The 25,078-nt window shown below is 42.4% G+C and overlaps 1 protein-coding gene across 1 annotated transcript; it reads right to left on the reverse strand.

Annotated features, from left to right (window-relative positions):
- Positions 1–20,594: 20,594 nt before the first annotated feature.
- On the reverse strand, positions 20,595–23,953 carry LOC147880033 (protein IQ-DOMAIN 6-like). The gene is made up of 6 exons (XM_087371781.1): positions 23,397–23,953; positions 23,081–23,194; positions 22,565–22,816; positions 22,048–22,275; positions 21,743–21,856; positions 20,595–21,560 (listed from the first exon to the last, which is right to left on the reverse strand). The coding sequence occupies exons 2-6, from the start codon at positions 23,162–23,164 to the stop codon at positions 20,955–20,957; spliced, it is 1,284 nt and encodes a 427-aa protein (XP_087227907.1). The 5' UTR covers positions 23,165–23,194; positions 23,397–23,953; the 3' UTR covers positions 20,595–20,954.
- Positions 23,954–25,078: the final 1,125 nt, after the last annotated feature.

Consider the following 25,078-nt stretch of genomic DNA (forward strand, 5'->3'; position numbering starts at 1 on the left):
CTCAATGTCAATGGCTGCCGCATGAGCAGCACTGAACGTTTCATAGTAGCTACTAATCTTTTTCATATCCTTTCAGATTTTCTTTCTTAGGCTTGCAATGAACCAGGCCGTGAGGTACTTTGCATCGGGGCGTGGGTCACATTTGGCGATTAATCTTTTCATCTTACCTAGGTACGTGCGTACATCTTCTCGATGGCCTTGTTCGATCTTGCTTAGTTGGAGAGCAAGATCATCTTGTAGCGCCTCCGTTTGAAAGCGTCTTTTAAATTCTATTTGAAGTAGGTCCCATGTGGCATGCTCTTCCACTAGAAGGTCTAGGTACCATTCAGATGCTTCATCAGTTAAGGCCATGGGAAACAAAGCCACCTTGGTTTCATGGGATTGATCTCCACGTGCTCAACATGCGGCATTCAAATGCTGGAGGAATCGGGCTGGATCTCCCCTACCATTATATTTGGAAAGTTCTAATTTTCTCGAGAGGCACCTGCCTTGAGTGTTATTATTTCTTCAATTGAAGAAATTTTCAGCCTCTGCATCGAGGTCGATATCCCCATCATCATCGCGACGGCATCCAGCCATGTTGTGGCATGGAGGAGTTAAAGGGATTGCTTGAATTTTAGGGGGGGATTTTGGGTAGAGGATTTTCGGGGGTGGTGGTTGAAGTGGAGTTGTATGCAGATTTGGCAAGCATTGGAGTTGAAGGCATTGGCCGCGAAACATAGCTGCATGCAGATTGGGCAAGATTTGCAAAGGGTGTCTCTGTCGCAAGTGTGGGTGTTGATGTTGTTTTGTTTGGAGGGTTAGAGTTGTGTTAGTGTTGAGGGGACCATCATGTCAATAATGTGCCTAAGATTGTCCCACATGTGTAGGGAAATGTATTGGTGCAAACGAATCGTCAATCAGAGGTCACAGCGTAAAGATACGAGCGAATTAGTGCAAAATGAGGCCCACATGGGGGCACAAATGAGCGATTTCTAGGGATGCCAAAATGGTGGGAAATGGGTTGGAAAAATGCCCAATAGCGTGGTGTTTCCATGTGTGAAATTTTGGTTCAAAGGGGATCCAATTTGGGTCCCAAACAGGCACGATACGAAGTGTTGAAGTAGGGGTAAAAATGGCCTTTGGGGGAGGTCTTGGTCTTAAGGTTGGTGTGAATGGACTTTAACTCGGCTTGAAAATTGATGTATTGGAATTGCTTGAGGAGCTAGATTTGGTGCTCTTGGATATGGTCATGGATTCGGATTCCTGAGTAGTTGTGGGACTTGTGTCCGAACGAGAACAGGATTTAGCCTCAGAGCTGGGCGCGCTTGTGCAAGTGCCGGTTGTCTGTACATTGGCATGGGTGCTACTTGGTATTGTTGAGGTCAAGGCGGGTTGGTGCGCATGTTAAAGATGCAATTGTTTTCATCATGGCCGCCGACGACGCAGATATGGCACCACAACCTTGGTGGTGGATTTGCTTGTGCAGTGATCCTGGCTCTTAGGATCGGGCACTCATTTGCTGTATGATTGGCCATGTAGTGTGAACACCAGACATTTTCTCACCGTGGCTATGTTTGAGTTGGCAGCTGAGACAAGTGAATTTTTTGTTCCATGGCCTGCATCATGTCGTCTTTCAGCTTCATGGTCATGGCCTCTAAGCAATCTTCATTTGATGTTTCGGCATTGTACTTGGATTTGCCCTTTTTTGAGTGCTTACCTTGTGCACAGATCTGCCGTAATCACTGCTATAGTGTCAGAGTCGGTCATGCCATCCTCAAAGTTCTATTTAGACGCTTCATCAATTAAGGCCGTGGGAAACCAAGCCACCTTGGTTTCATGGGATTGATCTCAACTTGCTCGGCATGCGGCATCAAAATGCTGGAGGAATTGGGTTGGATCTCCCCTACCATTATATTTGGGAAGTTCCAATTTTCCCAAGGGGCGCCTATCTTGAGTGTTATTGTTTCTCCAATTAAATAAATTTTCAGCCTCTGCATTGAGGTCGATATCCCCATCATTGTTGCGACGGCATCCAGCCATGTTGTGGCATGGCGGAGTTAAAGGGATTGATTGAATTTTAGGGGGGATTCAGGGTAGAGGATTGTCGAGGGCGGTGGTTATAGTGGAGTTGTATGCAGCTTTGGCAAGCGTTGGAGTCAGAGGCATTGGCCAAAGCCTAGCAGCATGCAGATTGGGCGAGAGTTGCAAAGGGTGACTCTACTGTAAGTGCGGGTATTGTAGTTTTGTTTGGAGGGTTAGAGTGGTGTTAGTTTTGTAGGGACCGTCATGTTAATAATGTGCCTAAGATTGGCCTACATATGTAGGGAAATGTGCCGGTGTAGACAAATCATCAATCGGAGGTCACGGCATAAAGATACGAATGAATTTGTGTGAAACAAGGCTCGCACAGGCGTGCGAATGAGCGAGTGCTAGGGATGCCAAAATGGTGTGCGATTGGTTGGAAAATTGCCTCATAGCGTGGTGTTTTCATATGTGAAATTTTGGCTCAAACGAGGTCCAGTTTGGGTCCCAAATGGGCACGATACGAAGTGCTGAAGTAGGAGTAAAATTGGAAATTTTGTGGGGGGGGGCCTTGGTCCTAACGTTGGTGTGAATGGACTTTAAGTCCAACTGAGGGGTTTGAACCAATTGAATTCCAGTTAGTCTGACTAGCTTATAACCTCCTCAGCTTTATTATAACTGGGTAGGTAGTTAGTTTAACTAACATAAGTACTTTCACTAACTATAGCTAGGCACTAACTGATGGTTAGTTAAGCTAACCTAGTTGTTAGTAACTAACCTAACTTAACCTAACTAGGATTAGATTTAGGATTAGGTTAGGGTGTGTTTTTTTTAATTATTTATTTTAATAATTAGTTTAAATTAATTTTTCTTCTTTTTAAAAAAAAAATCCGAGGGGAGTTTCGTGCAGCGGCGGGGGACGTCTGAGAGGGGGGGTTCGAACGGAGGAGGGGAGAGTGGAGTGGAGGGTGGAGGGCCGGGTGGAGGGCAAGCTGGTGGAGGCAAGGGTAGGAGAGGTGGATGGAGGTGGCGCAGAGGTGAGGCACATCGGGGCACGGGGCGGGCGGATAGAGATAGTGCAAGGTGGCCATTGCGCCAACTTGGGCGAGCGTTGCACACGAGCACCACCTTGTCGAGCGAGCATCATTGCGGGTGCTGCTACCCTTAGTAGCTACAGCAAGGGCCTAAGCCCTTGCTATTATATTAGTTTATTAGGTAGTTTAGGGGAGGAGCGACCAACAAGGGGGTAGAGAGAGAGAGAGAGAGAGAGAGAGAGAGGGGGGGGGGGGGGGGGGAGGGGGTGGCGGTGGAGGGGGAGATAGAGGAGGAGGGGTTGGTGGAGGGGGGAATGGAGGAGATGGAAGGGGGGGTGGAGGAGATGGAAGGGGGGGTGGAGGGTGGAGAGGGGGTGGAGGAGATGGAGCAGGGTGGGGGGGGGGGGATGGAGGGAGGGAGGGGGGAAAAGGGGTGGTGGAGATGGAGGGGAGGGTGGAGAGGGAGATGGAGGAGGGAGTGGGCGGGGTGGGGTGGGGGGGGGTGGAGGGTGGAGGGGGAGATGGAGGAGGGGGAGGGGGAAAAAAGAAAAAAAAAAGAAAAAACTTGACGGACGGAAAACTTTGACGGAAATCCAAAGGGAGGAAGAGATGGTTACCTGAACACTCTCCGAGTCTTTCTCGATGTAATAGGATTGTTGAGGACGAATGGACGGTGGGTGGATGGCTAGGTTATCACTGCGAGATGGGCTCGAAGTAACTTACCGTGTGAAGATGGGAGTAGGGTGGTAGTCATTGTTAAGGACGAATGGACGGTGGGTGGATGGCTAGGTTATCATTGCTACGAGATGGGCTCGAAGTAACTCACCGTGTGAGGATGGGAGTAGGGTTGTAGTCGATGGAGAGGGAGGAGTGTCTTGCATAGGGCTCGAAATGGGGGAGAGGATGGAGGCAAGATGTGAAAGAAAAAGTATGAGAGGGATGGGTGCTCTTTTATAGGGAACTTTTATAGGGAAGGAGGGGGAGCTATGGATTTAGTCAAACACTTGTGCACCTTTGCATTTGTCCACTTTTGAGTAGTCAAATATATGTGCAGCTTTGAATTTGTCCATGTTTGACTAGGGAGGTGGTTTTAATTTTTCTTTTGGGTTATGGCTTTTAGAACCTTTAATCATTGATTGCCCATAACTTTTGGTGGTTGTGTCAGAATGTGCTTCCGTAAAAAGGAGAAATGTTCAAAATTTTAAGCTCTACACTTTGACAACCATCACATGGTCTGATTTATTCCTTAAGGTGCTATTTTACCAAAAAACATGCATTTTCCTAAACCGGTAACAATGAGTTTTAGCTAGGAATTATTTTCTTTTTTTAACTTGAGTTGGAAAAATTTTAGCTCTCCTAGCTCTTGAGTGATATGTTCATCAAAGTTCGAAGTAGTTTGTTTTTTATACATACCTGCATGTGTTCACTCTTTACTTAAGACGCTAGCCTCCCTGGCAGCAATGCCAAATGTTGGCTCTTTCCCATGGCTTCCGTAGGAAGAGCAAGGTTTTCTCAGTATGCAGGGTTCCGAGGCTTTTTGTCACCTATAGATAAATCAGGGTTGTCGTTTGTAGTATGGTATAGCTTAGGACCTCGAGTCGTGTTCCGATGAGAGATGTAGACTTAAGTGTGGTAAGCAAACACAGTGCATGCATGTGTAAAAGAAACATGTATCATCATGTTTGAGGTAATGAAGGCTTTCGTCTTCATTGATGGTTTTAGAAGGATGTTCCAAGGTTTTGAAAGAGGTTCCAAAGTTTAGAAGAGGTTTAAGGGTTAGAAGGAGGTTCCAAGGTTTAGAAGGAGGTTCAAGGGTTAGAAGGAGATTCCAAGGTTTAGAGAGAGGTTCTAGAGTTTAGAAGAGGTTCCAGGGTTAGAAGGAGGATCCAAGGTTCAGGGTAGAGTACATGGTAGAGGACTCGTCTCCCTCGTAGATCATGGAGGTTAAGGGTTGAAGAACTAAGGGTTTAGGGGAAGCATAGGAGTGGGAGAGGAAGGTGTAAGACCATGGGGGAAAGAAGAGAGAGGAGGGAGGAGGAGGAGGGAGAAGGGAGGAAGAGGGAGGAGGAGCAGGAGGAGGGAGGAGGAGAAGGAAGAGGGAGGAGGAGGAGGGAGGAGGAGGAGGGAGGAGAAGAGGGAGAGGATGGGTTGCAAGGTTGGAGGAGAGGGGAGGAGGAATTTCAAGGTTAGGACATGCTTTTGGACGTGGAGTGCAAGGAAGCATGCATACTTGAGACAATTGCTTGGAATACCAAAGTAAAACTCAACACAATGCCCCAAAGACTGTGGGCTTCATTCCATTATGGGGTGTTTATACAAGCTGGAGAGCTTCTCTCTCTACATGTAGGAATTGTAAGACATTCTCTCTCTACATGTAGAACTTGCATATAGAAGTTACATGTAGAACTCGCATGTAGAACATGCATGTAGGAGTTGCATGTAGAACTCGCATGTAGGAGTTGCATGTTGAACTTGCATGTAGGAGTTGCATATAGGAGTTGATGTAGAACTCGCATGTAGGAGTTGCATGTAGGAGTTGCATGTAGAACTTGCATGTAGGAGTTGCATGTAGAAATCGTATATAGAACTTGCATGTAGACCATGCAAGTTGGATTTCTAAGAGGGATTATTTCTAGCCTTATATGCAAGTACAAGTGGAGCTTTGCTGCTACTCTACACACACATTCTATTCTACCTAAGTCCATGTTGGCATAGAGACAACAATCTCCTTGGTACCATTCATGTACCTCATGATGCACTTAACTACCCTCCCAATGCCTCTTCCCTAGATTAGCCATATACCAGCTAACAACTCCTACTGCAAATGCAGTGTCTAGTCTAGTAGCTGTCATAGCATACATAAGACTCCCAACCACTGATGCATAAGGAACCTTGGCCATCATGGGCCTCTCCTCATTTGATTTGGGACTATCTGCATGACTAAGTTTCACATATGGAGGCAAGGGAGTACTTATTGCCTTCCCCCCCTCCATATTGAAATGTTGCAACACTTTTGCAACATACTCCTTCTGTGAAAGCCAAAGGAGTTCCCTACTCCGATCACGCATGATGTGCATACCAAGAATATAACCTGCAAGTCCCAAATCCTTGATGTTAAAGGCCTGATGCAACTTGGCCTTCAATGCATGTAGCTCATAAGGGTTCTTGCTAACCAATAACAAATAATTTACATAAAGTGCCAAGAGTATCATGCTATTATCCTAAAACCTTTTATGTGAAGATAGTGGGAGAGAAGGAAGGAGTCTTACTTGTGGCTTTCTCACATACACAATGGGGGAATACACACAAAGGTGGAGGCTAAAAACAGTTTTCCTCTTCTTAGTTGTGAAAGCCAAAAGAACTCTAGTACAAAGAAATAGGAGAACCCTATATGTGGGTCTCAAACCAAACTCAGCTAACTAAGGTGGCATACTAACTGAGCCACGAACTAGAGTACATAAGGATAGTTGTCATCCAGCTATTATTCATGGGCAGTGTACCAACCACATCTGCAACTAACAAGTCGGTGACATAAATGCACAACGGTCACCCTGGCATATCACGAGTGGAGCTCAATATCTCAACACTCCCCCTCGAGCTCAATCCCAATTCCTATACACCAAGCAGGTCTCTAAACTTGCGTAGCTTCTTTGTGCCCAATGCCTTCGTGAATATGTCAGCAACCTGATCCTCTGTGCTGACATAAACTAGATCAATAAGACCTAATAAAGCCTTCTCCCACACATACTGATTCTCATAAATGGCACATATTTTTCTTCCACAAATCTTCCGTAGTCTGATCAATTACTACTGTGAAATAGACTGACTCTGCAAGATGAAGTCTAATAGTAAACTTTGCTAATGCATCCAACTCATTCCAATCATCCTCAAACATATCTGTAGGCTTAGCTCAATCCCTACCAAGGGTATAATCTGCTTCTTTTGAATAAGCACATCCTTTATCTGTTCTTTCCACAAAGAAAAGTTTTTCCCATCAAACTTTTTAATGCTGAAATTTTTCTTTTTATACATGGAGGAGGATGCCATGATGCAAATGAAACAAAATTCCAAATGCTAGTACCTGCAAGAGAGAAATCACACCAAATACCAGGTGCACCCAAATGTGTATGCCAAAATGGAAGGTAATATCATGTTGAGAGTTCACGCTCAACATCATGTGATCATGTGTGCATAGCACCATCACGTGATCATATGTGCATAGCACTAACCTTATAGAGTGCTATAAAGGAAAGGGTTAGATCCCCTAACCCTAACCCTAAAAGGGTTTGTATATATTCTATTTTTTCAACTAAATCTAGTGTACAGTTAGTCATTTGTGGTGTGCTCTCTAGCTGTCCCCTCTCTCCTCATCTCCACTCTTCTCCTCTCCCCTCTTCATATTTTGTCATGGTATCAGAGCTCCCTTGCCTTCCGCTGAGGCATTGCGATTCTTGAGAGTGCAAGAGAGATTGTGAGATTGAGAGTTCTCTTGAGTGTTCTCCATGAGAGTCCACTTCCGATGAGAGATCTTCATCTATCATTTGAAAGAAAATTTTCGTCTCACTTCTTATATATGCTCAAACATCATTTAAGCATTATGTTATCTTAGATTTTGTAAACTACAGCTTATGAGGGATCTCCTGAGTGAGAGAGATCTACTTTGTGAGAGGTTCATGAGTGCTTTCTTCTCTGAGATCTCATCAACAAAGCAACTGTGCGACTTACAGAGCTCCTACAATAGCTCAAGGGCCAAAAGGTTCTCTTAGCAAACCTCTACCTAAGGCTCGAATCTGCGCCTCCTACAACGCCTTCAGCAAACAAAGGCTCTTCAACGGAACTGCAGCAGCAACCCCTAAGCTTCATCAGCTACACGGCCGACCATACACAGCGGCTCTACCATCCAACTTCTCCAACGCGGCCCAAGCTTCAACTCCAACGATCTCAAGTCTTCCAAGCGACTCTATTCCAGTGGTTTAAGCCAGCCAAGACTCAACCAAACTTCAACAAAGCTCTCCCATCATTCAGTGAACGAGTGCACAAGCAGCTAGCCTTCTCTGATCGACAAGGCGACCCTGCTACAAGCACACGGGAACCCGTTGGCTCAGCACCGAACTACCTTCAGTAGCTCCTTCGAGGGGCGACATCCCACTTTAGTGATCTCTACCAGCCAAGCTCCAACGATTGCTGCTGCGACTAGCAACGCCAAAGCTCATCGACTTGGCTTAGCCAAAGCTAGGACTCCATAGCTAACCTCTACAATGACGACAAGGCTCATGGGTAGCATAAGTGAGCCGATGCTCACGGGCAAGTGAGCCGATCCTCACGGGCAACCTTCTCCAAACGGGCTAGCCTCTCCAAGTGACAACGGCTTCCTACAAGGCAACCGATTGCCGCTTCGCTCCAAAAACTCGGAAGCTCCAAAGCTCCCTCAACGCGCCACCAGTGATGCAACCTTTCCACGCTACTAGCTCACCTTCCACTCCACAGACAGCAAAGGTAAGTTCAGCCCACCGAATGACCTGCGCCATAGTACACGCCGGCACAGAGCTCACGGCTCCCTCAAGAACTGCATTCTACCTCTAGCTCAAGCTTGCGGGCTACAGCCTCCAACGGCGCCATCTCCAAGGCTCGCAGAGCTCCAACGAAGAAGAAGACAGAATCTTTGAGATTCTATCAGAATCTCAAAAGATTTTGGTCGTCGTCCTTACGACACGTGGTAGTTGACCAGGACCCTATCCTCAAGGTCACCACACCCTAGAGCTTGGTTGAGGACCAGCCACGTGGCATCCTATCTGCCACATCAGCCTCGCTTGCCACATCATCAGGCACTCGGATGTGCCACGTGTAGCTATTTTATCCTCTGCCATGTGGCACCCTTATCCACAGTGCCACATCATTAGTGCCACATAAGCAGGCCATGTCATCTTGCCACATCATCAGTGACATGTCATCACTGACTGCCACATCATCAAACACATCATCAGGGACACATCATCAGTGACACATCATCATCGACTACCACATCATCAGCCACATCACATGTTGACATCATCTGTGCCACCTCAACACTAACCCTCTGCAGGCACAGTCCCTTGCCAGGCACACTATGTACACACTGCATGTGCACACTCCTGCCACCTTAGCACAGAGCCTCATTGGCACACCTCTTGCTAGGCACAGTGCCACATCATCATTGCATGTGACTCACAGGGACACATCATCATTGAGCACATTTGCACTCCTTTTGCCCCTCCACCTAGATCAAGTCATATCTCTTGATCCACGAAGAATTTGAGGGCGTCCAAAAAGGAAAGTCGCTCGTTTTTTTGTGCTCTACGCCATAGAGGGGACGCTTTGAATTTCCCCAAGTTGCCAATCTAAGCCATGCCCGAAATTCCCGAGTAGTACCTACTCGGAGTCAGTCCATACGCTCACATCCGATTTCACATCATTACACTACCTAAAACCTTACGTTTATCAGTTCAGTGAGCAGACTTCAGAGTTCAGAGGCATTGCAGATTGATTCAGTGGGCAGATAGCACTTGATTTCACACACACATGCCACCATTGTAAAGCCTATTTGGCTATCTCACGGCATCGTGCACATCATCTCAGCCTTGTAAAGCCTCTTGGCTATTCCCGGCATCATTGCCACAAGCCTTGTAACATAGATCAGATTTTATATACTGCAGTTCTATCTTCACCGATGGTACATAGATTTCACTTAGCATCTTCAGTGTATTTGCAGTTGATTCATACAGAGATTTTCAGGATACTTTTTGAGTACATTTTTTGCACCATGTCGACTAGTAACCTCAATCTGGAGGCATCTGCTAAGTTAGACAATTCCAATTACAGTACATGGAAATACCGAATGGAGACCATTCTTGTGCTTCAAGACAAATGGGAGTATGTTGATGGGTCTACACCTAGACCATTGGCCAAGCCAGCCACCAGTAGCTCTACTCCATCTGTTGTCACAGCACTAGCAATGGAATCTACATCGGGATCTACATCTACACAAACAGTTTCCACACCAGTAGTAGATCCTGCCATTGCCCGAGCTCAAGAAGAATGGGATAAGAAAGACAAGTATTCCTATCGCCTGATTAAGCAAAATGTGCAAGATGTCATGCTAGGACAGCTCAACACAGTCAAGACATCAAAAGAAGCATGGGATATGTTCGCAGCTCTCTACGAGTCCAAAAACACATCCAGGATTCTCACCCTGAGAAACCAGATCAACCAGAGTTTCTGCAACAGCAGTGAAACCGGTCATGCTTATGTACTCTACATAAAAGACTACAACAATCAACTTGCAGTAGCAGGAGAGACTATGAACCCCGCAGAAATGGTTCAAGTAATCTTGAATGGACTAGGAGAAGCATATGAGAATCTAGTCCAGAGTATTGCCATCCAACGGCCATCCAACGGCAAATTCCAACACTGGAAGGACTTCAGTCAGTTCTACTTGATGAAGAACTCAGGACTCATGCCATTCAAGCACATAAAGGTCATTCTAATGATTAGGCATTCACACCTTCAAACAGAAGCAGAGGCAAAGGCAGAAACAGAGGTAGATCATACCAGAAAAGTGGTCATCATCAACAAAATCAAAGTCAGAATCAACATCAGCAGTAGTAGCATCCTCAGCAACATCAGAATCAGCAAAGAGGAAATCATTCCAACCGAGGAAGATTTCAAGGACGAGGGAATGCATCCACCAATGTGTCAAACATTCAGTGCAACTACTGTCACAAGTTTGGACACTATGAAAGAGATTGCCGCAAGAAGCAGTATGACCAAAGCGGTCAATCTAGCAGTAATCGAGGGAATTCCCGAGGAAGAGGATATCATCGTGGTGGACATTCTAGTCACAGTCATTTTGCAAATGAACATGAAAATATGTTTCTTGCAAGCGAGGAATTGCATCAGACTGATACAATGCACCTAGACATTGATTTGAATCCCAAAGAGGATTTCAGCTATCAAGTCGACCAAGTGGAACAGGATCCTTGGTACATCGACAGCGGTGCATCATCTCATATGACAAATCATCAGGAATGGTTCACAGAAATGAAGCCATTAGAAGGACAAAAAAATGTCATCTACACAGCAGATAATACACCGAATCCAGTTCAAGAGACAAGTGTTATCCCTATGAACAATTTCACTGGTACAAAAGGATTAGTCAAAGATGTGCTCTATGTTCCGAAGCTCAGCAAGAACCTTTTGTCAGTAGGTCAAATGATGGAACACAACTACAAAGTCATCTTCGACGGTGATGAATGCACTATCAGAGACAAATCCAAAAGATGTCAGCTAGTAGCAAAAGGTGTCAAGGAAGGACGCCTATACAGAATGCTAGCTACAGTACCAAATAAGCATGCCATGTCAGCTCAAATGCAACAGATGCCACTATCTGCAAAATGGCACAAGAGATATGGTCATGTCAACTTCAAGTACTTGTTAGATCTAAGGAATCAAAATATGGCAATTGGGATTCCGAAGCTACAGTTTCTTGGAAAAGTTTGTGAAGCATGTTGCTTCGGCAAACAAAAGCGAACCAACTTTGTCAGAAGTACCTCTCGTGCACGAGGTATTCTTGATTTGATTCATACAGATGTATGGGGTTATGCCCAGACCCGCAACATCAACGGTTCACTTTATTACTTGACCTTCATCAATGACTACAGCAGATATTATTGGGTCTACTTTCTGAAAGAGAAATCTGAAGTGTTTTCTAGATTTCAAGAATTCAAAGCCATGGTAGAAAACCAAACAGGCAGAAAGATCAAGATCATGAGATCAGACAGAGGAGGTGAATACATGTCTTCAACATTCATGAACTTTTGCAAAAATCACGGCACTTGAAGACAATTCACATGTGCAGATACAACTCAGTAGAATGCAAGAGCTGAAAGGAAGAATGGGACTTTAACAGAAAATGCTAGAGCAATGCTTAGTGAAAAGCATCTTCCGAATCAGTATTGGGCAGAAGCAATAGCTACAGCTAACTATTTGCTTAATCGGCTTCCTACCAAACCGATACAAGGTATGACTCCTCATGAAGCATTCACTGGACACAAGCCACGCATTGGGCATCTCCGCATATTTGGTTGCATAGCATATGCCCACATACATGATGATCACCGTAGGAAATTGGATGTGAAGTCACGCAAATGCATCATGGTTGGCTACAATGCAGAAAGCAAAGCATACAAATTGTATGATCCCATCAACCGCAAAGTCATTATCTCCAGAGATGTAATCTTTGATGAGGAATCAGAATGGAAAACCTCACCTACACAGGAGATAGAAGCATCGACTTCACAGTCATCTACAGAACAGGTTGATGAAGAAGAGCAAGAATTGCCAGCAACACCCCAAGCAAAGCCACAGTGGCTCAGACGGTCTACTAGGGAAAGGAGACCTCCAGCAGATTGACATATGCTCAGAAAGGCAAAGCAATTTAGGTGGAAACCACCAACTATGCTCTTATGACTACCATCATGGCTACAGAAGAGCCAGTGTACTTCGAAGACGCAGTAGACAAGCCAGAATGGCAAACTGCTATGAATGAAGAAATGGATGCTTTGTATAAAAATAACACTTGGGAATTATGCGACCTTCCACCAGGAAAGAAGGCCATAGCCAACAAATGGGTATACAAAGTGAAGTACAATCCAGATGGCAGTATTCAAAGATACAAAGCCAGATTAGTTGCAAAAGGATTTGCACAACAATATGGTCAAGATTATGATGAGACTTATGCTCCAGTAGCAAAGATGGATTCCATACAGTTCTTGATATCACTAGCGACACTCAGTAAATGGAATGTGTATCAGCTCGATGTCAAGAATGCATTTCTCAATGGTTATCTAGACGAGGAAGTCTACATGCAACAACCAGCAGGTTATGTTGAACCAAGAACGAAGAAAAAAGTTTGCCATCTCAAGAAAAGTCTCTACGGCTTAAAGCAAGCCCCTAGAAGTTGGTATAGCAGAATTAACAAGTATTTTACTGATCTGGGATACATGAAGTCCAATGCAGATCATACTCTCTACTACAAAGTTCAAGGGGAAGACATTACTATTGCACTTTTGTACGTAGATGATCTGATTGTGATAGGAAGCAAGGATAGCTTCATCAGAAAATTGAAACAAGACTTATCTGCAGAGTTCGACATGAAAGATCTTGGACTTATGCACTATTGTCTTGGAATTGAGTTCTAGAGAGATTCAGATAGCACATTTATGAGTCAGCTCAAGTATGTTGACAGTCTCCTAAAGAAGTTTCATATGGCAGATTGCAAGATTGCAGCCACTCCCATGGAACAAAGTTTGAAACTTACTAAAGATTCAGAAAAGCCTACAGTCAATGACAGATACTACAGACAACTCATCGGATCTCTTATATATCTGACAATCACACGACCAGATATTTGTTATGCAGTAAGCTCACTAGCACAATTTATGGCAAATCCAAAACAATCTCACTGGAATGCAGCCAAAAGAGTCTTGAGATACATCAAAGGTACAAGACAGTTTGGGATAGAATACAGAGGAACTCATCCACGGTTGCATGGATACTGTGACAGTGACTATGCTGGAGATCATGAGACCAGGAGATCGACACAGGGATATGCATTTTTCCTTGGTCAAGGTGCTATATCATGGTTGTCAAACAAACAGCCAACTGTTTCTTTGTCTTTGACTGAAGCAAAATATAGAGCAATCACTACAGGTGCATGTGAGGCTATATGGCTCAGAAGACTATTGTCAGAAACAGATTACTTTGATGAGTCAAAACCAACAACAATATACTGTGATAATCAATCGGCTCAAGCATTGGCCAAAAATCCAGTATATCACTCTAGGACAAAGCACATTGATGTCAGAGTGATGTCAGAGAGCACTTCATCAGAGAAATAGTGTTACTTGGTGACATCACATTGCACACCGACTAGCTCTTGGTTTGACGCAGAGGAAGGACATTCCCATTAAAGGGGTGTGATGGAATGTAATGCTCAGTCCTTCTTCGATTCCCTAGAATCATCATCTTGAGGGAAGGCCTACTTCATGATGTTGATCTTGAGGGAAGGTGTTGAGAGTTCACGCTCAACATCATGTGATCATGTGTGCATAGCACCATCACGTGATCATATGTGCATAGCACTAACCTTATAGAGTGCTATAAAGGAAAGGGTTAGATCCCCTAACCCTAAAAGGGTTTGTATATATTCTATTTTTTCAACTAAATCTAGTGTACAGTTAGTCATTTGTGGTGTGCTCTCTAGCTGTCCCCTCTCTCCTCATCTCCACTCTTCTCCTCTCCCCTCTTCATATTTTGTCATATCACCAAACCTCAAAGGCTCAAAGCATCAAAATGGATCTGACTCATGTGCATATACTATGCATCTATATGAGCAAATTCGGCCCAAAAGAAAATGTCAACTGCAATGGTAAAACAATGGCAATCCCAATGCCAATAAGTGCCAAAATGACTCAAGCATAGATGTTGTCCATGAGCATATGCATCATCAACAAAATCTCATCCAAGAGATCATAGCACAACCTGTTCATCCTTGTAATATGTCAAAGTTGTCCCTTAGCATAAAATAGCATCTGTGTGCTAAACGTCCATCAATAAAGCATCCCATAAGATAATTTGAGCCTATCAATGCATCCAACAAGGATCACAATGCATCCGAATGGCCTATGAAGCATCCATTGTAACCCAATGCAAATCATGAATGAGCGCACACGGCTCAGACTGCAACCAGAGTGATCTGTATAAGGTATATCCAAGAAATCATGGCCTCATGGCAATGACCGCTAGTGAAAATAGAACCTGTGATGCCTCAAAACATGGGCGTCACTGCATAGTCAGACTCAGCAAGAATATCTTTCTTCTACTGGAACTCCAAAATTTCATCCAAGGCTAGAGTAAGAGCCAGGCAATGCTTGCATTTAGTTGCAAAAATGAACCTTAGGCAGATTAGAACATAAGGGGTAGCCTTATCTGCCATGTAACAATCAATGAGAAGGTCTTGGAAACTTTGAGAAATTTCTTGCAAAGAGACAACGGAAAAACACAGAGAATCACAACTCCCTGGATTCTTCACGGAATGGCAAGCAGCTTTGTAGACAAATATTTTAGGCAGGTCTAAATCGAACGGGACAAATAGCTCTGCAAATGGAGGCCCGGATGTTGAGATCCCACTTACACAGAAAACGACGAAATGATGACGTTGGAGTAGATAGAGCTTCACCATAGCTTTAGAACTTCACGAACTTCACAGGTAGAAGTTTTGGACCCCTTTGAATCCACTAGGAGTGTTTGAACTGCAAATGGTGGCCTGGATATGGAGATCTAACACACGAAATCTGTGCAGAAACTTGAAATTTGTCACTTTTTACAGGAGCTGTAACTTTTCACTGGAAACTTGGATGGCATAGATGTAAGAGCAAAAAATGAAGTACTCAAAGTCTTCTACAACTTTGCTTTTGATCTCAGGGCAAGATTCAACTTCTAGAGAAAGATGTCTTCATCACAAGACTCTTAGGTCTAAAATAGACTATCTTTTGCCTCCAAAACCACACCTGCTTGCTTACCAAAAACCACTCAAAGAACTTTCCAAAGGTCTCTGCACACCAGGATGCAAGTAAAGTCACCCAACAGAGCTTCTCCTTCCTCCCACAGAGCTGCACCAGCAAACTTTGGGCTCCAGGCTCACACCTGGGCTCAGAACACTAGAGCTCTTATTCTAGTTGAGAGATCTCAACAATGGAAGTGAAATGGAAGAAGGTGATAGAGAGGGAGAGCTAGAAGAGAGCCACACAAGTTTTGGTGGGTGCAGAACACCCTAATCTTCTATGTCATCCATATATATATGTATTTGAGTATTATACATTATCGAGGTTAAGGTACAGTGGCCTTTAACCCCACACATTTTGTAGACATCCAACTTTCCATTCAAAGAATAATAATAATGGATTTTTGGGGGGCATTAATAAGCGAATTTGTGAATAAATTATATTTAAGGAACCTAAATTCAAAAATACCTTGTATTATATGCAAACATCAAATTTTCAAAAAACGTTTGGATACACAAGAAATTGAATTATTTCATTAACAAAGCTGCCTTTCATAGCCAAACATTCAAGAAAACATGATGACTAACACTACTATCCATACAATGATAATGAAGTTGAGACCAATACTTTGTTGCACAACTTAACAATGGCTGAACATATAATAGATTATGTGAGTAAATTCTATGAACATTGTTGCTTGTGAGATATTCACCTTTGGGTTTCTCCACTAACACATATTGTCAGCAATTGACTTTTCTAACTTTGTTCTTCGGAACACCATGACATGCTTCCCTAAACATATCCAAATAGAAATTGTATCATTTTGGTCATCCCTTTGCATTAGATGTTGCCAATATTATCTTTAAATCAATAAAATAATGATAGAGAAGATGTTAACTTCTATAGGGGCACAATTAAGAAAGGGAACAATTCAAAATTATCTACAAGTTAAAGATGTAGCCAATAACACAAAGACTAAACCTAAAAGTATTTATATATTATCAAATGAATAATACTGTGCATTTTTACAAGCAATAAAAGTCATAAAAACAACAACAAAATAATGCAAACAATAAGTCAACTCCATTTTTTTTAAAAAGCCCCAAAAATGTGCATTTTTTCAAAACTATAATGACAAAATATACACTACATGTAAAACATTTTTAAAAACTAGGACTTTTATGAAAAAAGAATGCATAAAATATTACTTACATTTTACTCAAGAACCCAAAAATGTCTAGTATTATCAATTGAAAAAAGTGTTCTCTTTTTCAATTTGAAAAACACAATAAAGTATAAAGGAGAAGAAGCTGCTCCATTCAACTAAGAGAGTCGTTAGAGCTTTTGCTTTAAAATACCGATTATTTTCTGTGCAAGTGCCCATATATTTTTAACTCAAATCCATATATAAGGATTTCTACATCCTACAAATCAAGCATGCCCACACATCAATGAATTCCCAAAAAAATTATATTATCACGTTGTTTAAGCACCTCTAGATGATATGTTCCCTTAAGTCCATTGGTTAAAAGATTTTTTTATGAATTGACTTCCACATAAGTAATAATGTTGCCCTCATGGATAAGTTATGTAGCAATATGCATCTCTAGAATACTTGTATATAGCATGCTATCCACAAATAGATGGTAAAATGATGTTACTTTAAGATCTAATACAATTTGATGAAACACTTTTAGTGCATTGTCTAACAAAACAACTTTTCTTTTTTATACACAATTGATCAAATGGTTAAATTTTAATATATTTTAACATTAAGATGGGTATTAATGGAGTCTACGACCATAGAAGAGGTTTATTCAAAACAAGCATGTCTCTAGATTTAGATAGAACTTAGAAGCCCAACAACTCAAATGGTCAAATTGTAAATGGTTGTGATCAGTACAATTTATCATTTACTTTATTTTGGTCTATTGGCTCGATTGAGAGCTCTAGCCTTTGCAAAAATATAATTTTTAGTTTAAAAGGGCTAGACTTAGAAGCATGAGTATATTAGCAATTGTCTTTTTGAAAAAGTGATGAAATTTTGAATTCTAGAATCCACTATGTTGACAAGCGTGCACATAATAAAAATTGTCTAACAAAAGAAAAAGTTTCATTAATAGAACAAAATTTTCATACGAAAAAAGATGAATTTTGATTCATGAATGAACAAAAATATCGGGCAAAACATTGACTGTGTTGAAATTCCATTGATGGGATTTTTTCTCCGTCGATGACTTTTGGAATTCCAAAAAATTCTGTCGACGAGGAATAAAATTCCATCAATATAAATTTTTTCCCGTCAATGAAATTTGGGATTCCAAAATCCTGTTGGATACTGGAATCCCAAAATTCATCGACGGGAAAATTTTTCGTTGACGGATTAAAACTTCCACCAACCAAAAAAAAAAATCACCAATAAAAATTTTAAGTTGATGAAAGTTTTACGTGACGAAACTTTTTATCTTATAATAGAATGAAATTTGCCATCATTCATTAAAATTTTTTTGGATGAAAAGTTTGTTTCATTGACGAAAATTTCTATCCGTTCAACCTTATCAACAAAGTGGATTCTAAAACCCAAATTTACATGATTTTTAAAAAATGCAACTATTTTCATCTTCATGATTCATCTTTAAATCAAAATACAATAAACCACTAAATTGTACTACTCACAATCATATAAAATTTGACCATTCAAATATTTGATTTTCTTTCTATATCTTTCAAAATATTTTCTATCAACAAGCCTCTTCTTTGACTATGGACATATACTCACTTATCTTAACACCAAATGTATTCTCTAATTCACTGACTAGAATGAACTTCAATGTTTAGGATGAAGTTTTCGAAGAAAAAAAAACACATTTTTGTAAATCCAAGTAAATAATGTATTATACTTTACTTAGACATGCATGAATTATTAGTAGTTTCAAAGAATATTAGATCGTATCATTGATCTTGTGTTTTTCAATTTGCCATTTGACATGAAAAGCAAAAACTTTTTCAATCTTTCAATTAGAAATATATACATCTTTCAAAAGAAGTTTGGAACTACGCTTATTTTGTAAAAGTTATGAAACTAGTTCTCATTAATGTCTCCGAAGATTGTAAAATTGATCAATACTTAAGACTAGTAAAAAATCATAATAGCCTTATTACAAACGACAACTCATGACTCGTTCATGACTCTCTGTTAAGCTCAATCCAACAACATTTGTTTGATGATATCTCACATAGTAAAAGAAAAATCTCACAATGAAAGCTACTAGTAGGAAAACGTTTTTGCTTCTACTATCTATCCAAGGCCTCTTGAGACTTTATTACTCGAATAAAATCTTGTTCCAAACCAAACAATTCCATTGGCTCTACTCATAGCTTGCACAAATAAGCATTTTAAAACATGAACTATATAACCATCCATTCAACTCTACAGTTAATACTAAATGCACCAAATCTCACTCTCCTCTCAAGCCAATTGGCTCTACTCATAGCTTGCACAAATAAGCATTTTATAACATGAACTATACAACCATCCATTCAACTCTACAGTTAACACTATATGCACCAAAGCTCACTCTCCTCTCAAGCCAATTATACTCCCAACCACAACTAAAGTATTTGATGAAATATCATGGACACTAAAACACATTCCCTGGTTATAAAACGCATTATGCATTTTACCTATCAAAGAGTACACAACTGAACATAACCATGAGAATTACTTTTGAGACCTAGATGTGTTAACATGTGGCAACTTGCAAAGTAACTCATGGATCTTCACTTTTTTGCAAAAGATTGCCACTAGAACACACCAACTTTGAAAACTAAGGTTAAGAAGCCTCCACAATCATGCAAACACTCAAAAGATTTCAAAAAAACACACACTAATAGGCAATGACTACTTAACCAATCGCTACCAAATGATCACAATATCACATCTTTTCAACACCAATGAGCACATGTTGGCAAACAATGCCAAAGAAATTCCTCTACCATATGGAGACAAATGTTCATTTGACACTGAACCTAAGGAATGACTTTAAACTCTTCTAACTTCAAAGGCAAGACTCAAGGTTTAGCAAAAAAAGGTGTAGTTAAAGAAGGTATGCCAATGGAATTACACTCGACAAACACAAACATATTATAAATGGGATAGATGGCACTTTCATTTGACCCTATTCCTAAGGAATGACTTCAAACTCTTCTAGCTTCAAAGGCAAGATTCAAGGTTTAGCAAAAAAAGGTGTAGTTAAAGAAGGTATGCCAATAGAATTACACTCGACAAACAAAAGCATATAATAAATGGGATAGATGGAAGTTTCAAACAATATAACATAAATAATGCCTTTCAAGGTCAAACAACTGATCAACAAACAAGTTGTGAAAATAAAACCAAGTGATTTTCAAGTGATGCAATCCTTTACGTTTGAACTCTTAATTCTCTTGGCTTTCCCATTCATCACTTCAATATCTCCATCCATAATGTGTCCCTAATTACTTGGATCAGAATTTATCCTATTATACATAGAAGACAAATTGAAACCCTCATTTTTTCTGTTTTTTAAAGAAAATGGGAGCTCAAGCGATTTAAATGAATGCCAAGCCTGCCTTTTTTTAAGGCGTAATAATTTTTAAAAGGGTTTCAATATTTGAGAAGTTTTAAGAAAAGGGGAACATACATTCTAGCTTAATAGTCAAATTTAAATGCCCCTTGGAGATGCCATGGTGACAACCGATCCTTTTAAAGCTACTCCAAAACCAAATATAACATAATAAAGCAGCTACCAACAAATTCCAATACCTCAAGATATAAAGCAGAATTCCAATACCAAATTCCAATACCAACAACTAGAATCATTGGACTCTCCGATTTGATAAGTACTGCAAATTACATGGGCAGGCTGTTTGAACAGCGGAAAGCTCACAACTTCCCCACACAGGACCGAAATTTGGAAAGGGACATTATGATAACATTGGCCATTCCACAGATCCTAATGAAGGAGCAAGAGGAGGCCATGAACCAGCAATGTAGTGCAAGCCTATCGTTGATTACAAACTTTCATGTGAATGTCAAGTCTCAGGGAGAAACATAGGCCCTGACATGTACATTAGTGAAACAAAATTTGCCTTTGCATTTGTCTTTCTGATAAGAGAGGGGGATGCTGGCACATACATCTTCAACACCTCATGTGCACATTAACAATCCTTCACGAGCCTGTCTTCAAATAAATCAAACCTTGGAAAGAGAGCAAGCTAATCTCTTTCTATATATTCACAAGCTGTCTACCAGATCATTCAGGAGTAACATGGAACTTCAGAACTGACCTTGAAGATCAGAAAGGATGAAGCTTTTCTTGAGGTCAAGATCATCAAAAGTGGGCTTAAGCTTAAGGTTGCTAGATGTTCGACATTTAGCTCGAGCAGATTGAGTGGCAGCCATATAGCTAGGCAAAGCAGGAGAATCGGAAGAAGCTGGTTTACCAAGAGATGGATTGGAGATAGGACAGAGATGATTAGAAGAGGAGACAAGGCCACTGGAAGTGGGGGTACCTTTGCTGGAGCTACTGGGGCTACTTCCAAGGTGATGATCAGAGCTCAAGACAGAAGATTTGGGAGTTGTTTGCAAGCCAGAAAGTTGAAGAGGTCCGGATGGAAATCTTGGAGGAATCACACGCAGAGTGCCTTGATTTCTTCTCACTGTTACTTGGTTTCTTTCATGAGCTCTTCTCATCTCTGCAGTAGCATCATCAAAGCTCTTGAGTGAGAATGTGTCTGAATCCTCTTTCAACACAACCTCCCCAGCACGATTCTCCCATGGCTTTGCTGCCATCCATCTCTCCAACCAGCTCCATCCCCAATGCGACCTGTCTGGTTCGTAGCTTGTGTAGGCTCGATGATCCAGCTGAGATTTGGGTCTCCACTGCAGAATTCTTAGATTAGCATGTGCATTTCACAGACCTTGACAGAAGGAAATCTCCCAAAATTTTGGCCTCCACTGCAGATTTTCTTCACGACAATTTGGTCTCCACTGCAGGTTTTGGAGATTAGCATGCACATTTCACAGAAGGAAATCGTCACAAAACCAAAACAAGGGGCTCTTACTTGATGAGCAAACGCGTATGCCAGTGCGCGATCCCTCTTGACTGCTCCCACCTGCTTCTGCTGGAGCTTTGCTTGAATCTCCTCAACTGTGCCTTGACTGTCGCACCATCCTTTCTGCTCAGCAGCCATGCACGAAATCAGTACGACAGTTCCATGTTTGGCATGTTCTACAAATAAACTGAAAGCTTTGCAAGGACGTCTTCCGACCGTTTCAGACGTTAGCTATCTACACTACTGCCGTACTAAAATTTTACGACCGTTTGGTGCTCGTGTGATGCTTCGTACAGGGGCAGATACACACAGACCTCTGATTCACGGAGTTGGGCTTCGTATAGCCTGCGCTCATTGACCTTCTGCTGCACTGCCTGACCCTCTTCTGACATCCGGACTCGACGTGCTCGAACTCGTGCTTGTACTCGTACTAGCGCTTGCATACACCGGAGTGTCATTGCTGCTTGCCTTCGCACCTGATGCCCCCGCACTAACGCTTGTAGCCTCACCAAGCCTTTCAGCGCTTTCAACGCCCTCCTCGACTGCCATCAACACGCCCCAGACAATCCTCATGACTTGACAGAGCTCACAATATCTAACGATGGAAGGAATCACACGTTAACTTCTGCTTAATGCCTTTCGGAACGCAAATGATTCCACGGACATCGCTGAAAACTCGATTGTTGCCACCACCAGACCGTACTTTGAAAACATCGAGATGCTCGCGAAATTAACGAACAATGGTAAATGTGTTTACGGCGTAAGGCCGTCGAATGATATAACCGTAAACAATCATCGCGCAGCAGTGGAGAGAAGCATCGAAGCACAGACCAGAAATCCCCGAAAAGCAGTTTGTATTCGAATCGCAGCCCATTCCTCCCTCATGCTTTGCAACGAAACTCCTGTTGGCGGACAGCAAGCGTCGGCATCTTTGGTTCCATTTTTTTGAGGTTTATGTGTCGCTGACAGCGTCTTTTGATCTTCGCCTTCGAGCCCTTCCTCCCATTTCCCCGAGTTTCGGCTGTTTTCTCCCGAGTGCTTCCAAATCCCCCATCTCCTGGATTTTTCATTCATCGACTTTTTCTGCAACACACGAGGATTTTGAAACTTGCTGCTTCCCCGTACACCACACATCAATACACTCCGACAATCTACTTGTCGAAAATTCAAAATGGTATTCGGAGCACGCAAGAGATCCGTGACACTAAGGCCTAAGCGTAAAGCAGGCCCGACAACGTTGCTCACAGATTAGAAATCTCATTCGAGCTTGAACTGAATCGAATCACGCGTAAACTTTGAAGCTCATATTATTGTAGTGATCATCATAACGACATTGAGGAAACTCACATTGTCATCCTTATCGGCCGTCGAAGTTTTGCTTGCCCTCTTTACTCCCACCAGGGCCTTGAACCATCTAGCCGAAGCGCCCATCGTTGCTTGACACAGTTACGATCAAATCGGCTGCGAGGCGTGGTTAGATTATACCTCAAAGAGATGCGAACTGAATCCTTGAAATCAATATTCAAAAGAGTATCCAAAAACGGAACTTCTGAATATCGATAAGATCAACAGAGCTTCACTTGAAACGGCAACGCAGAGATCGACAGAGCTTCATAATACGAAAGAGGCACATCAGACTATGGAAAGTCAAGGAGGATCTCACCAGCGAAAGTCTATGCAACCCCCGGCGTCCACATAAGGCCAGCTACAATTTTAAAACGAGATTCCCCGAGCTGCGTGTGCGCAGGCTGATCGAGGGTGAGTGACAAGTCAATTATTCTACAGGGGAGCGGGCGCAAGGAGGCTTTCAGAGGGGCATCAAGGAAAAGAAGTCGCCATGGAGCGCCAGAGAGTCGGCAAGAGGAGTGCTGCGCGAGGATCCTAGATGCGACAGGGCATCCAACAGCCTACGCTGCGAAGCCATAATCAAGGAGAAACTGGAACGAAGAAGAGGGATGCAACAAAAGCTACTGCAAGGAATGGCCTACGAAATGTAGCGTAAGTGACGAGAGGAGGAGATGGTGGAGCAAAGCTGTGGTGGCGAGAGAAGGACAGGGCAACAGATCAATGGAGCCAAGGAATGGCGGTGAAATTTGCGGGATAAAATGAAGCAAGAGAAGGCAAGGCAGATGGACGGGAAGCTATGGAGAAGCGGGCAAGAGAAAGAAGCTATGGCGAGCAAGCTCGAAGCAGCAGCTATGGCGGAGCGAAGCAGAGCTGACAGAGACGATGGAGAAGAAGAAGAGGAGAGAGGAGGGAAAACACAGAATTTACGCCCAGCAAAGTACTATTCTACGGCGGAAAGTGTTCCCCCGGCGGCTATTCCATGCCGGCAAGTCGCTCCCCGGCGGCCATTCCAGGGAAGAAAGAGATTCCCGGGTGGCGATTCCCGGGCGGAATTCGTGAACGAAAGACTGAGTTTTTAAGGCGGTTTTTTAAAAACCGCCCATCATCTCCAAAACCGCCCCCATTCCCAAAACCGCTTATCCCAATACGGCTTTTAGCCACACGCTCACACATTGAATTCTCTCTTTTTTCGTTAAATTCCCCTCCTGTCCCTTTTCAAATTCAAATTCCCCCCCTTCCCCCCAACCTTGTCACACCTTGCATATATCAACTTTTTAGAACTAGCCCATCACCTTCCCAAGAATTACGACTCCTCACCCCTTTTGTTGTCTCTTGTGCTCGCCTTTGCAGACCCAGCATATTTTGTCTTCTTCTTTTGCTCGCTTCTTGAGTCTCTAGCACCCTCCCCACCCCACTTACACATGTCCTTGCCCCCATCCATCTACACGTGCAAAATTCAACGTTTCCTACCTCATCTGGCATCTTTTCTAGCCACTCTATCGAGACATTGGTTGAAAGTCAATGCACCTAGTAAACCTCCACCACCTTCTCACAATGCAATGAGGTGCTCCTTGCTATTACCAAAAAAAGCAAGTTTCAAGCTTGCCCTAATGCTAAGGCATATGCACAGCGTATGTAGAGGTCTGCTTTTATCAAATAGCAATATGCTTTCGAACATCCAAATACTTTCTTAGCCAACCTTCAACAATGCCTCCCTCTCATTAATTATAGCATCCCTCTTGCTTGCCTCACTCATAATATGTATTAGATCGTTATCAAAGACTCAATGTTGAATGTGCCCGAAAGGGTTGTTTTTATAGGAAGTCATCTCACATAGGCACGTGAATTACACCTAGTTGGCAAAGACATACACATCTCGTGCGAGGTTATTAATTAGATGTTATAGACTTAGCTCTTTATACAATTGTAGTTGGGATTGCCCTCTCCTTTTAAGCAAAATTTTAACCTTTCCTTTGAAAGCTCTTTCATGTCCATTAT

The sequence above is a fragment of the Dipteris shenzhenensis genome, chromosome 33 (genome assembly GCF_047967505.1).
Source record: "Dipteris shenzhenensis isolate YYH24624 ecotype China chromosome 33, Dip_SZ_1.0, whole genome shotgun sequence".
Lineage (NCBI taxonomy): Eukaryota > Viridiplantae > Streptophyta > Polypodiopsida > Gleicheniales > Dipteridaceae > Dipteris > Dipteris shenzhenensis.

Excerpts from the sequence above, each read along its gene's own strand:
- LOC147880033 (XM_087371781.1), bottom strand. The coding sequence starts at position 23,164 with ATGGGCGCTTCGGCTAGATGGTTCAAGGCCCTGGTGGGAGTAAAGAGG. Across the intron at positions 22,817-23,080 it reads CGGCCGATAAGGATGACAAT|AAAAAGTCGATGAATGAAAA; the intron begins GTGAGTTTCCTC and ends CGTGTGTTGCAG. Across the intron at positions 21,857-22,047 it reads CCCAACTCCGTGAATCAGAG|AAAGGATGGTGCGACAGTCA; the intron begins GTCTGTGTGTAT and ends GCTGCTGAGCAG.